We start from the raw sequence: 15,737 nt of genomic DNA, 5'->3' as shown, positions 1-15,737 counted from the left end.
TTCAGCTACAAGAGTGGCCTGGGGTTGAACAGTCCAAGTGATAAAGCTTTGCATTTACGGTAAAAGTGTCATCTTGTCTCATCAGTCTTGTACATATTAGTCTTTAATTACTAGTTTATATTTTTAGTTAATTGTTCATATTTAATGTTTACTTTGTACAAAGAGAGCGCAGTCTACTGAAGTTAAATTCTCAATAGTTTTCCCCTTTGAAAGACGCAAGGGAAATTCCTTCCATTTCACCATGTTGCTACAATGATCTTCACTGTTTTCATGCTGTTTCAGCAGTGCACCTATGTTGACCCAATCCAGCTGTCCCTCGGCTGCCAGTTTTTAGGACTTTTTGGAAAATAATTTGCAGCAAAAGCAATAGACTGCATCTTTACTTCTTGAATAAGTCAGCCAGCTACGCTTGACTTTTTCTCCATTGACTAGCTGTCTGTAGGTATAATGATAATGAAAACTTCGGCCATCATGCCGTTTGGGGAATGAAAAGTTCTCCTTAATAGACAGTGGTCCTCTGATCACCTGCTCAGTCCTGTCTGAATCTGAGAGGAAAGAAGGCCACTCAGCTGGGTCAACTGGCGGAGCTGATGATGGTCCATGGTGTGAAGGGGACGTTGTGGTGGAAGTTGCTGAGGAAGTGACCAAAGAAAGACAATGACTAAAAAAGAAGGACCTATAAGGTCATTAAATTGCACTGTTGGACATAATTATTAATCTCAGAATGTTCTGCAGTACAATGAGCAATTACAAAGGGTGTTTTGCAGTTAACTTACTAGATAAATCAGCTGTGGTTTCAGACATGGAGGGGACAGTGGGCACAGAGGGTGGAGGTGTGTGAGAGAGCACTGTAGAGGATGGAGATGGACCTAAGATGAAATACATACATACATACATATAGGCACACATATTAATGAGATACTTTGACTATATTAATTTCCCTTCAAGTGTAATGTTTATACTAAGAAATTAAATGTATACCGTGACAGTCTTTTCCTCACCTGATTCATCACTCACAGTTGAGCCTGAGGATGTGGACTGGCTCTGGGCTGATTCTGTGCCTCCAAAGTATTTTAACAATGCTCCTGGGGAAGTTTCACATAACTTATGAGTTGATGTAAAAAATAATGTTTATTTTACTCAAATAAATTACCGTGCTCTGCTGCAAACAATTTGTGCAAACAACATATCTCACTAGTAACCTGATGCTAAAAACATATTGCTAGCACCTGATGCTAAAAACATATTGCTAGCTAGCTAACGTCACCTAGCTAAAGCTAATTACAGCTACAAATCTCTTTGATAAACTTTTTATTACCAAGTCATGCAAACATACCTTTATCATGGCATTTTTTCTCCTCTTCCACTTTCTTCTTCTTCCTTTTTTCTGCACCTGAAGGATATGTCCTTTTTTGTGACATTGTTTTGCCTCTATCTGCGCTTTTGATGCCCAGTGCACACTGGCATTGCACGGCGGGCGGCAAATGTCACAGGTGCAGCAGAGGCAGTTTTACATTTAAAGAGAGGCAGGAAGAATCACTAGGCCTAGATCAGCAGCAGCACTCTGTTCACCTAAAATTGTGTTTTTGTACAATAATATATCTTTGATCATTTAGAAATCATCAGTCAGACTCGTACATGCAAAAAATAAAAAATAAGAAATTTTTGTTAATTGCTTTTGGGGGCCCCCTGGTGGCCGCGGGACCCTAAGCAAGCGCTTAGTACGCTTATGCCTTGGGCCGGCTCTGGGTGCTGGAGCCTATCTCAGCTACGATCGGGTGGAAGGCGGGGTACACCCTGGACAAGTCACCACCTCATCGCAGGGCCAACACAAATAGACAGACAACTTTCACACTCAAATTCACACACTAGGGCCAATTTAGTGTTGCCAATCAGCCTATCCCCAGGTGCATGTCTTTGGAGGTGGGAGGAAGCCGGAGTACCCGGAGGGAACCCACGCAGTCACGGGGAGAACATGCAAACTCCACACAGAAAGGCCGGGATTGAACTCACGACTACTCAGGACCTTTGTATTGTGAGGCAGACGCACTAACCCTTCTGCCACCGTGCTGCCCCATGCTACTACATATGTACAGTAAATCAGTTGAGGACAATTAGTAAATGACAATAATACAATCCTGTAATTTATTAATATCCTTACTCATTTCTTCTTCTGATAGATTAAAAAATAACACCATTGAGAGCATATTAAAACTCCGCCACGCTCAATTCCACCTATTATGATGAACATTATCACATTTTTTCAGAAAGTATAACAATACAATACTTTTAACCGCAACATTAAAGTGTCCTTGTTCTGTTTTTAAACCAAAAAAAAAACAATCTTAAGTTGTCTTTATTTTAAAGTTATCATGCCATGATTTTACCAGTCCATTCTCCTCCATCTGGCCTGTGAGCTAAAATGACACCCCCGCTTTAATGGGTTATTGCACAAAGATCATTAACACTTCACATTTTCCAACACCCTCATCAAGAACCAAAGCAATATACAATAATTGTCCTCCTTATTTTATGTGTGATAATTTATTCACCTCGCGTGGTTCGCATCTCCCATGATACCATGAGAGAACTATTTAACTCCCCTTTTTTTCTCTAGACTGCATGTGTCTTTTACCTCGTTTTGCTGATTAGAACCTCCTCTTCCGTCTCCACAGATCCCAACGCTTTGGGCCATCACGGCACGGACCACGCCTTGATCGGAGGGGTGGTGGCAGTGGTGGTGTTCGTCACCTTGTGTTTAATCATTGTGCTGGGAAGATACCTGGCCAGGCATAAAGGTAAAAGCCCACGGCGGACCAGCCGCCTACTGTCTCTCAAGGCTCACTGACCTTCTCGGATCACATCCGCTTGCTTGTCCCATTAGACATTCCCAGTGCTCCCCTGATCCCCAGGTGGCAGCAGAAAGATATGCAGTATCTGCTGTGAAGGACAAAAAGAAAGGAAAGAACTATGCTGTAGTGAATCCCTGAAGGCCAGTGGGAACTGGCTGTTCAAATTCCTTTGCTCAAAGTGCATTGACAACATTCAACAACCAGGTTTTCAGATTGGGTGTAGAATTTTTTGTTATATATTTTGAAATACTGGACTTGTTGGTGCAGAAATTCAATAAATATAACGCCAATCAAATGGTTTAAATTAGATGCACGGCTCGCTCAATTGTTAATTGTAATAGATAAATAAGATAAAATAAATAAACACTAAGCCATTTAAATGAGATAAATCGCTCATTCACCTACTAATTGTAATAAAAAAATTTAATCAATAAATGAATATTAAGCCATTCAAACTGACTGAAATTAGATGAATAGCTCATTCATTTGCTAACTTAAATGAATAAATATTCAAATGGGAAATAATTTATTACATTAGCTAATAAATAAATGTGCAATATACTCCTAAAAATTGTATTGCATATGTTGGTTAATTATTGCACAGCCAATTTATACACACACACACACTTTTTTATTTTTTTTGGGGGGGGGAGAATAAATAAACCTCCTTGGTTAAATTTTAGTTGCCCGACTAGTAAACACAAAAATCAAAAAGAAACTAAGTATAAAATAGGTTTTACAATATAATTTGTTTTTCCCAAGGATACATGTTTAATTGTAAAAGAATTTGTCGCTTTTGTTTAATTTTTTTTTTTTTTTTAAATAATTAGTATTTTTGTAATTGTGTTTTTTCTGTCACCATACAAATACATGACTTGCTGCTTGTTGAACTGGCATTTCATAATCGTTATTTTTTTATGCTTGTTATCAGTTGTACCATGCTTCGGTCACATTTGTTGTTGTTTTTTAAAGATATTTCCGCTAACAAATAAAATACATAAGAGATGTATAAGGTGTATGTTTTGTTGAGATGCCATGTTAACCCACTTATGTGTTGGTTGTGACCCCAGGATGCTGAGACAGCAGGCAAAGTGCAAGTAAAAACCCTTTACCTTGGGTAAACAGAAATAGTGCAGTAGGGAATTACAAGGAAGCATAGGGAAAGCTATGCAGCAGGTTTTGGTGCAAAGAAAACCAATGCAAACTGATCCAGCACCGTCCTGAGATCAGAGCTGGAATGAAAAGCATCCTGATTAGCAACCAGGGACAGGTGAGGGAGCCAGTGCTCAGACAAGAGAAGTGGTGGAAGCAAACAAGAAGTGTCAACAAAATAAGGAGTGCTGGACAGGAAATTAAACAAATTAAGGAAACTAAAAATGAATTCCCAACTGTCATGTGAGATCATGACAACTTTATCTTTAAAGGGGAACATTATCACAATTTCAGAAGGGTTAAAACCATTAAAAATCAGTTCCCAGTGGCTTATTTTATTTTTCAAAGTTTTTTTCAAAATTTTACCCATCACGCAGTATCCCTAAAAAAGCTTCAAAGTGCCTGATTTTAACCATCGTTATAAACACCCGTCCATTTTCCTGTGACGTCACACAGTGATGCCAACACAAACAAACATGGCGGATAGAACAGCAAGCTATAGCGACATTAGCTCGGATTCAGACTCGGATTTCAGCGGCTTAAGCGATTCAACAGATTACGCATGTATTGAAACGGATGGTTGTAGTGTGGAGGCAGGTAGCGAAAACGGAATTGAAGAAGAAACTGAAGCTATTGAGCCATATCGGTTTGAACCGTATGCAAGCGAAACCGACGAAAACGACACGACAGCCAGCGACACGGGAGAAAGCGAGGACAAATTCGGCGATCGCCTTCTAACCAACGATTGGTATGTGTTTGTTTGGCATTAAAGGAAACTCACAACTATGAACTAGGTTTACAGCATATGAAATACATTTGGCAACAACATGCACTTTGAGAGTGCAGACAGCCCATTTCAGGCGCACTAAGAACATATATTTTTCCACGATTTCAGCACTCAGGTTAACCATACCTAAATAGACACAAAATACTGCATTACACAAGACTACCCGAATGTACTCGAATGATTGAAAAAAATAAATGTTTTTAAGCTAAATTATTGGTAAACAGAGTTTATGTATAATAATTTACGTAAAACCGCGAGTAATGAATAAAGTTTTCATCAATTAATATATTCTGTAGACAAACCCTCATCCGCTCTCTTTACCTGAAAGCTGATCTGTCCAATTTCTTGCCACTTTCGCATCTTTGGGCCACTGGTGCAACTTGAATCCGTCCCTGTTCGTGTTGTTACACCCTCCGACAACACACCGACGAAAGTGAGAAAAGGACGGATTGCTTCCCAATGTGACGAGAGCGAATAATAGAAAGGCGTTTAATTCGCCAAAATTCACCCATTTAGAGTTCGGAAATCGGTTAAATAAATATATGGTTCTTTTTCTGCAACATCAAGGTATATATTGACGCTTACATAGGGCCGGATGATAATTTTCCCCTTTAAAATGCTTTTCAAAAGTCGTCAAACACATTTTAAAAAAATATTTCCCCCGCAGGAACGTATTTGACAAACGAGGCCAAAGGAGCGGACGACGCACCCGACGCCGACACGGCCATCATCAACGCCGAGGGCAACCACGCGCACGCCGAGGAAAAGAAGGAGTACTTCATCTAGACTGTAGAGGGCGCCACCCTTGCCATCTCGTCCCCTCTGTGTCTTTTTCTTCTCCAACTTGCGACCAGCCCGCGCACAGACACAGAGGATCATCCCGTGTTTGCCCTCCTCCGTGTCACACCTTTTTTTTTTTTTTTCTTCCTTTCGGCAGCTGTTTTTTTTTTTTTTTTTTTTTTTTTTTTTGTGGTCATTTTGCAGGCACCGCTGCTGAAGTCGACACTATTTTTACCCCTCTGTAAATCCACCATGACTGCTTACACCCCCCTCCCCCGAAAGGTTCCAGCCGGACACATCAGCACCCATCCCGTCACATCAACACGGTGCCTAAAAACACAGACGCCATTGAACTTGCCTTCATGCATCAGTCGCTCGCAATGTAAATGCTTTTGTAGACGGACGATCCTTTCACCGCTTAGCTCACGGCATTGTGGTCTTTTTCCTTTCCTTTGGATTGCAACCATGATCTGTGCTATTTACGCCTTACAGATATCCACCACGCTGAAACACGGCACTTCTTAGACCATCCACTCCCCTTCTTGAAATAGACTTGTAATTAAAGCGCAGAGCTGTGTAAGATAAGACGAAGGCTTTGTGTGACACTCGTGTAGCAAGCTTGGTCAGATAAGTGTATAGTTAGCGGGGCGGGGGTGTAGTGCGCTTCTGTCTAGAGCTGAGAATACACACCAAAAATATATCCGATGACGCTAGACGAGACCTTTCATCCGTGGAGACGAATAGAAAAGCGTTTTTCTAAATCCACTATACCGATCTTTGTATGTGTATATTATACCTGTCTCAGCGTCCTCCTGCTGCAGTTGGTTTATCACGCGATGGCTTCAGGTCCGATTGATGTACAAATTGTATTAAAGTTAGTACATTCATTCACGTCGGAATGGGAAAAAAAACAAAACAAAAAAAAAAGCAAATCCCATGAAGTATAAGTTTAGGAAATACGTGTCAAAAAGAGTGCATTAGTTACATGTACAGGGACTTTGTGATAAATGCATTTTCTTTCTGTAAATGTTTTTTGATGTGCGCTTCAAACGAGCGGGTGTATAGTTTGTACCGGCCCCGTCATGCTCACGTGCCGTGCAAAAAGGGGCAGAGAACGTGCGTTCACATGTGACTACTTCACGTTGGCATCAGGGAGGTCATACGTGTCGCTACATTTGCTGGAGTTCATACGGTGTATGAACACTTGCACATTTACTATTTGTATACATCCCACGCGTATTTGGTAGTTCAGGCATGTCCCGCACCTGTATGAACCTCATGCATATTACTCTATATCTACACGATATTGACTCCATGGAGTTCATACATGACAGAATGCTTGAATAAACGCCACGCACATGTGGTGGACTTCATAAAAGGTGTCGTGGACACAATGTGCATTTGGTGGAGTTCATACAGGTAATATTAAAAATTTAGTGAAACTGTTACAGGTCACCGGGTGTATGAACTCTGTGCACATGTGAACTCAATGCGCATTTGGTGGAGCTCATACAGCTAACATGAAATATTTAGTGAAACTCTTTCAAGTCACCGGATGTATGAACTCCATCCGCTTGTATGTGCTCCATGCACATGTGGCCGTGTTCATACAGGAACTCAATGCGCATTTGGTGGAGCTCATACAGCTAACATTAAACATTTAGTGAAACTCTTACAGTTCACCGGGTGTATGAACGCCATCCGTTTGTATGTGCTCCATGCGCATGTGGCCGTGTTCATACAGTAACTCTATGCGCATTTGGTGGAGCTCATACATGTACCACACGCATTTGGTGAATGTCTTGCAGGTCACTACAGTTGTATGAACTCCATCCACTTGAGTAAGCTCCATGTATGCGCAGTGATGTTTGTACAGTGATCTATAGCAACTCACTGCACATTTGGTGGAGTTCATACAGGGCACAGACACATTTGGTGAAACATACAGGTCACCGTGTGTATGAACGCCATCCGTTTGTATGTGCTCCATGCACATATGGCCGTGTTCATACAGGAACTCAATGCGCATTTGGTGGAGCTCATACATGTATCACACTCATTTGGTGAATGTCTTGCAGGTCACTACAGTTATATGAACTCCATCCACTTGAGTAAGCCCCATGCATATGCAGTGATGTTCGTACAGGTACGGTGATCTATAGCAACTCACTGCACATTTGGTGGAGTTCATACAGGGGACAGACAAATTTGTTGAACCTCCTACAGGTTATTAGCTGTATGAACTCCACGCACATGGGGTGATGTGAATGCCGGTGCTGTGACCTATATGAACTAACTGCACATCTGGTGGAGTTCATACAGGTGACAGACACAATTGGTGAAACTTACAGGTCATTATATGTATGAGCTCCATGCACATTGGGTGATGTTAATGCCGGTGCTGGGACCTATATGAACTAACTGCACATCTGGTGGAGTTCATACGGGTGACAGACACATTTGGTGAAACTGACAAGTCTTTAGGTGTATGAACTCCATCCACTTGTATGAGCTCCATGCACACGAGGTGATGTTAAGGCCAGTGCTGGGACCTATATGAACTAACTGCACATCTGGTGGAGTTCATACGGGTGACAGACACATTTGGTGAAACTGACAAGTCTTTAGGTGTATGAACTCCATCCACTTGTATGAGGTCCATGCACACGGGGTGATGTTAAGGCCGGTGCTGGGACCTATATGAACTAACTGCACATCTGGTGGAGTTCATACGGGTGACAGACACATTTGGTGAAACTGACAAGTCATTAGGTGTATGAACTCCATCCACTTGTATGAGGTCCATGCACATGGAGGGAATGTTAATGCCGGTGCTGTGACCTATATGTATATCTTGTGGAGTTAATACAGGTGACAGACACAATTGGTGAAATTTACAGGTATGAGCTTCAGGCACATGGGGTGATGTCAATGCCGGTGCTGGGACCTATTTGAACTAACTGCACATCTGGTGGAGTTCATACAGGTGACAGACACAATTGGTGAAACTTACAGGTATGAGCTTCATGCACATGGGGTGATGTCAATGCCGGTGCTGGGACTTATATGAACTAACTGCACATCTGGTGGAGTTCATACGATTGACAGACACATTTGGTGAAACTGACAAGTCATTAGGTGTATGAACTCCATCCACTTGTATGAGGTCCATGCACACGGGGTGATGTTAAGGCCAATGCTGTGACCTAAATGAACTAACTGCACATTTGGTGGAGTTCATACAGGTGACAGACACATTTGGTGAAACTGACAAGTCATTAAGTGTATGAACTCCATCCACTTATATGAGCTCCATGCACATGGGGTGATGTCAATGCCGGTGTTGGGACTTATATGAACTAACCGCACATCTGGTGGAGTTCACACAGGCGCAGTGGCACTCATTTGAAATATTCACATTTGAACGTATCCAGAGCCTGATGCCCTTCCCCAAATACTCAAGTTTACTGCATTGCTTTTCATACAAACATGGATATAGTAATGTGCAATTAGCACAGAAGCTTGATTTTCCAGCATTATTAATGGGTACACAATGATGTGAAAAGCACAAGCAGATGATGAAGTCAGTGTGTTTCATTGCCAACTACTCATTTGCCTTGGGAAATGTTCTTTTATTTAAAAATGGGACGGAGGGGGGGGGGATAAATATTTGCTTCTAATATGACAAAAGAGACAAAAAACATGTAATATTTTACTTTGAATGGTTTCAAACTCCCCGCTGTGTATTGTGTCTGCTAAAAACGTGGTTGGTTGTGAAAGTTGCTATTGAACTCCGACGCCCCTGAAATCTTTAGAATTTGTATATTAGCAAGTTAATTGATTTGTTTTTTTTATTTTTCTAGTATGTTCTTTTGTCACTGCATATGCTTTAGCCATCTTTTACGTTGAGTTTTGGGCACAAACCTTGTAAATAACGTGTGGGGGAACTAAAGTTGGTGAAAACACAATGGCCTTTGAATGTTTGACTCATTGAAGAGAATTTGCGGCTTTTTATTATGCACTAAATATCTGGCAGGAAGGCAACACTCTGATAAACACATCATGCTGACAATTTCCGAGCGCCGCTTCAGTGTTGGAGATAAGAAAAGTTGACAAAGTTGTTGTCAGTTAGCGAGACATTGGCCTACTTAGCGTGAAAGACGTTGGACAAGCAGCATATTAATGCTGCTGAGATGGAGACAACTGTTACCAAGGGCAATGAAACAGTCCGCCCAGCTGTCGCCAATTTGGTGACCAATTTCCCACATTATGCAAATACGGTCAGAAACTAATGTCTTTGTCACGGAGCAGCTACGTCCACACAATCACACGCAGTTACAATTCAGCATTTTATTTAAGCTTGTTTTCTTTTTAAAAAGTGTTTTTTTTTTGTTTTTTTTGCTACCGTTGTGAAAACATAAACCTTTGACCCATCGTGGTTCTCAAACGCTGGTCCCAATTTTATGGAGCCAGAACACTGCCATGTAAAATTTGGATTTGGAAAAAAAAATGGTTTTATTGGCACCAAAACAAGTTTTGGCAACAAATGAATACAAACATTGAAAAAATACAATATTTTTGGTGGATCTTTTCCATGCCAGTATTCATATTTCTGTACACTCTTATTGTTTTTGTGTGTTTCAAAGTGTTTTCATGATTGCTTCTCATTTTTTACGGCTTTGTTTCTTTTTTTTTTGTTTAGGTTTCAAACTAAAGGCAGTGTTTTAGCATGAGGGGCTACGGTGTTTTACTTGCATGCCCAAGTCCAGTAAAACTGCTTCCGGGTAAGCTTGTTATAATCAATCAATCAATGTTTATTTATATAGCCCTAAATCACAAGTGTCTCAAAGGGCTGCACAAGCCACAACGACATCCTCGGGACAGAGCCCACATAAGGGCAAGGAAAAACTCACCCCATAAGCCCCGACCCTCACGCTAAAACACCGCCTTTAGTTTGAAACCGATTAAAAAAAAAAGAGAGACAAAACCATAAAAAAAACATATAAACTTGAAACACATAAAAACAAGAAGTGTACAAAAATATGGATATTGCCATCGAAAACATCCACCTAAATTATCATATTTTGTTATTTGTTGCCGAAACTAGTTTTGGTGGCAAAACAACTTTTTCTACGTAAATTTTTTTTTTACCCCTGATACCAAATCTTGCTGGCCGTGTTCTGGCTCCATACAATATTACAAATAAAAACAAAACTGTTCTTATCGGCCGTGCGAGCGGTGCGCAAAGTAACGTTCTTAACAAGACGTACAAGCGTAAAAAGAAGTTAAACACTTTAAGCCTGATAAAACGCATTATCTTCACTTATGAATGACCTCGGCGTGATGCCACGTCACGTCTATTTGAGTCCTATATCCTGTTAAAAAATTATTCAATATTCCGGTGACCAATCCAAATTAAAAAATGTTTGTTTACTTTCAAGTGTAAAAAGTTAAAAAAAAAAATTCACTTCCGATACAATACCGATAATGGAGCCTTGAGTATTAATTCGATTTTTTATCAGCACAAATCATATATACTTTCATTGTTTTGTAGTGTGGAACGTTAAAAAAGGTTTGACTAAGTAAAATTACTCAAAACACTTTTTGCCTCATCTTCAGTGAGTGAAAAATGTGTTTCCTCAATATGCAGACGTGTTAAATCCGAAAAAGAACGGGATGATACAGTCTTATCTGCTCACAGATGCTATCTGGCACACTGCAGCTAGTCCTGGATATTTTCACCAACCCCCACTCCTGAATGCTTCAGTCACACACAGGATTCTCACAGGAATGAGGCATAAACCTGTCCGGACCTTACTTTAGGTATGAAAAACAACAACCTTATGCCTAATTTATGCTAGTGGCCACAATAATTCATTAGATTAAGGTCATTACACAGTAAATTGAATGATGCAGACACGTTTGTTACTGGATACTTTCTAATATGCTCCTTCCTTGGAGACTTGGTATCTGTAAGTAATATAGATCTAGTTATATGATACTTGTTTATTTTGCCTCAACAATACTTATTACGTATGTCTAGCTTGTGCGCTTAGCTGTTGTGTAGCTGCTAGCTCCTAGTAGTCTGTATTCTACCATGTTCACCTTTTGTGAACGACTTCACTGAATACAAGGAAAGATCAAACTTGTGTGATTATTGGAGGACATTTAGATATTAACTGTACAACTGGACTGCTGATGTCGGATCGATATTTATATCGGATCGGGACACCCCTAAATAAAACAGATGAAGCACTTTTACAATTTAAGACATGTTACAAGTGGAAAAAGAAGTTAACCAGTGGAAAAACAGGAAAGCAAAGCACTCAGTCTTTAAGTCAAATGTAACAATGGTGTTTAAATACTATTTAGTGAGAAATGATGGAGACTTTTCACTTTGTGTAAAAGTAAGTTAACTAGGATAAAATGTGTTGAAATAAAACGTAACTTCAGCTGGTTAAGTCTTGGCTGCGTGGCTCATTTTTCCATTTCAGATGTTTGTTTGTTTTTTAAATATAAAAAATAAGTTTACCCATGTAAATATGAAATCAAAGTTCCACCTTAACAAGCGACCAAGATGACACCACACAACGTTCTTGCTGTATTCCTCCACGCCCCTTGTTGAGGATGCTGCTGGGTTTTGGAATAATTGTCGCACAAAAAGCCAAAGAAAAAGCACAGTTGAATCCTTTGATGCCGAGGAAGGGTCACACGCTGGGATTTTGTTGCCATTTTACAGGCGGAACTTTTTCCAGGAATGTGTCTCCGATTCCAAACCCCCTGCATAAATGTTCTAATAACATGGGGTCGCCGTGGCAACAACAACCTTTTTTTTTTACAGAACGGTGACAGCGTCGAAATATTGCTGGCAAAGAAAAAAGGCACAGTTGTTGGTTCAAAATCCTGTTCACGACTACTGACCTTCCATGGGTTTATTGGCAGTGATGGTTTTGGAGACGGGACACGCTGAGTAAGCACATTTTGGTTTTTGGATGTGCTGCTTTATTAAAAAGTTGACAAAAGCAATTCTACACTAGGATTATTTTGCGTGCTGTTAAAGTTGTTTTAATTTGCGTATCATCCACAAATAATGCTTAAAAGTCACTTCGTTTTGAAGAATCTCATCTAAAATTGAGTTTTGTACGGGGAAAAAAAAAACAGGTCAAGTTTGCATTGGATGATAAGAATTATGAGCAACGCGCTCACACTTTCTACGGCTTTGTGTAAATAATCCTCTCCGACCTGACAATGATGAGCTAATTTGTTGCTTCTTTTTTTATATATATATTTAACACTGCACCATTCGTCATTTTAACAGGCTGACGAGCGGCAAACGATGCAGCTGTGTCACATCTGGGCTCTCTGCGAAACTAAGCTTTAAACCTGTTGCCACCGTTTGGATGAGTACTAATAAAACGCATAAAAATGGCCTTTACAGCAGACCCATGCTGGCAGCATGACCGTTCTTTTATTTTGGTGCGTTCCCAGCAGGCACATTAAGTCATTGATTCAACGTTGATGATACGTGCATGTCCTTTATTTGTAAATTGAGACAATGGTGGATCAACGTTGTTGGTTGTAAAATGACTATATTTCTAAGATCAAATCAACATCACAACCCCGACATTGATTAAAACGTTGTCAAAAAGCATGTTGTTTCAACATATTTGTGTTGTAGAATAGAGATGTCGGCGTTACAATGTAATATTGGAAATTATCGGTATCGTTTTTTTATTATCGGTATGGTTTTTTTTTTGTTTTTTTTAAATTAAATCAACATAAAAAACACAAGATATACTTACAATTAGTGCACCAACCCAAAAAACCTCCCTCCCCCATTTACACTCATTCACACTCATTCACACAAAAGGGTTATTTCTTTCTGTTATTAATATTCTGGTTCCTACATTATATATCAATATATATGAATACAGTCTGCAAGGGATACAGTCCGTAAGCACTGATTGTGCGTGCTGCTGGTCCACTAATAGTACTAACCTTTATCAGTTAATTTTACTCATTTTCATTAATTACTAGTTTCAATGTAACTGTTTTTATATTGTTTTACTTTCTTTTTTATTCAAGAAAATGTTTTTAATTTATTTATCTTATTTTATTTTATTTCATTTTTTTAAAAGTACCTTATCTTCACCATACCTGGTTGTCCAAATTAGGCATAATAATGTGTTAATTCCCCGACTGCATATATCGGTTGATATCGGTATCGGTTGATATTGGTATCGGTAATTAAAGAGTTGGACAATATCGGAATATCGGATATCGGCAAAAAACCATTATCGGACATCTCTATTGTAGAATATTGATTGGGAAATGACCAAAATTCAATGGTCATATCAACGTCACTACCCATTATTGACTAAAAGTCAGCTAAAAGCATGTTGTTTTAACATTATGTTTGAGTTGCTTAACGTCAGGACCTAATTCAACAAGTTCTCAACCTTGTTTTAATGTCTTGTGCCTGCTGGGGTATTGGAGAAACACTAAAAAGCTTTGACCTACTGTAGTAAATTAAAAATGGTTCTAGTATAAAGGTCCCAATCTACTTAACATTCCTTCATATCTGAATTAATGTCACGTAATGTCTTTTTTTTTAAGCATTTTATTTCAACATCTTGTAGTTCTCACACTAGTTTGTTTTCTGCATCTCAGGAATGTATTTCTTTCATTTTGCCTTTTTTTTTTTTTTATTCAAGTGGCACAGAACTATGTGGGGATATAATCACTTCCTAGTCACAGAAATAACCTTCTGCCTGTCATCAAAGTGTCACAAAAACGAAGGTGGAGACAAAAAAATCTTTATTTTCAGCAAGTGCAGCAACATGTTAGTTTAGCTTCTTCTTGGTGGGAATCACAACTTTTATTGTTATGATGATGATGATATCAAGCGGCCATGATCGCGTCCATATATGACCCAGGCGTGTGTTTTCTCTCCCATTTTGTGGGAATGATTCTATTTAATTTAGAGGTTCCTTCTCATGTACGAAATTAAATTGTTGAATAAATAGTTGCCAAAAAAAACATCTGCCTGATTCATTTTTTTTTTTTTTTAATATTACTGTGTGGTCGAGTGTATTGTAACTATTCCTTTAGTGCAGGGGTTCTTAAACTTGTTCATCTCGGGATCATACTTTTCCACTACAGAGGCCGACTCAAGTACTAACCCTGAATTGGTAAGCTTGATTTGAACGGTATTCAATAATTATACATACTTACAGTTTACCAGGATAACAACCTTGTCAAATGATATAAAACTAGGTGTTAATCAAAGATTATGTATTAATATAAACTTTAGGCTTAGGTGAGGCTAATTAGAAAAATAATAAGAAGGCACTTCTAAATTTTAATAATTTTTTTTTACTTCCAATATTGTTATGCTAATACAAACAATTAATAATAATGTGTTTAAACTGATGCCTCAATGGACAAAATAAAATCCTAAAAGCTGCCGTGGTGCAGTCACACTATTTGGCAGGTGTTGTGTTTAATTATTAGTTTTGCTAACCGTGTGACAACTCATGATTCAATTTAATTACGATTCTTGAGGTGACTATTTTATTTATTTAACATGATTCTCAATTCAAACTGAATCTTTGGTATAAAAATTGTAAGAAAACCTTTCCAAACAGGTTATTTGTTACGAAAGCTTCTCTTGGCTGTGACGTATGACGTAAACGCAGAGAAAGTACATACGGAGATGGCTTAAAAGGTTCCATCCATCCATTTCCTACCGCTTGTCCCTTTTGGGGTCACAGGGGGTGCTGGAGCCTATCTCAGCTGCATTTGGGCGGAAGGCGGGGTACACAATGGACAAGTCGCCACCTCATCGCAGGGCCAACACAGAAAGACAGACAACATTCGCAGTCACATTCACACACTAGGGCCAATTTAGTGTTGCCAATCAACCTATCCCCAGGTGCATGTCTTTGGAGGTGGGAGGAAGCCGGAGTACCCGGAGGGAACCCACGCAGTCACGGGGAGAACATGCAAACTCCACACAGAAAGACCCCGAGCCCGGGGATCGAACCAAGGACCATCGTTTTGTGATAACTGATAATTACGTGTAAGACATACTATTATATTATTGGTTATTGTAACGCTATGTGTTTGAAATTATTGAAGCCTTTATCGTGTCCGAAAAAAGAAAG

At 39.5% G+C, this 15,737-nt stretch overlaps 1 protein-coding gene across 2 annotated transcripts in view; it reads left to right on the top strand.

The window, feature by feature from the left end:
• The window catches only part of cadm2a (cell adhesion molecule 2a), a 619,370-nt gene extending 606,266 nt beyond the window's left edge, over nucleotides 1–13,104 (top strand). For both annotated transcript variants that reach the window (XM_061962498.2, XM_072913795.1), the window contains 2 exons: nucleotides 2,676–2,798; nucleotides 5,459–13,104. In XM_061962498.2, the coding sequence (XP_061818482.1) occupies nucleotides 2,676–2,798; nucleotides 5,459–5,577 (242 nt within the window). In that variant the 3' untranslated portion in view covers nucleotides 5,578–13,104. The remainder of the gene's footprint in view (nucleotides 1–2,675; nucleotides 2,799–5,458) is intronic.
• Nucleotides 13,105–15,737: the final 2,633 nt, after the last annotated feature.

This window comes from Nerophis lumbriciformis, linkage group LG09 (genome assembly GCF_033978685.3).
Source record: "Nerophis lumbriciformis linkage group LG09, RoL_Nlum_v2.1, whole genome shotgun sequence".
NCBI classification, from domain to species: Eukaryota; Metazoa; Chordata; class Actinopteri; order Syngnathiformes; family Syngnathidae; genus Nerophis; species Nerophis lumbriciformis.
Note: the sequence above shows the minus strand (reverse complement) of the source record. Positions and strands in the feature narration are given on the sequence as shown.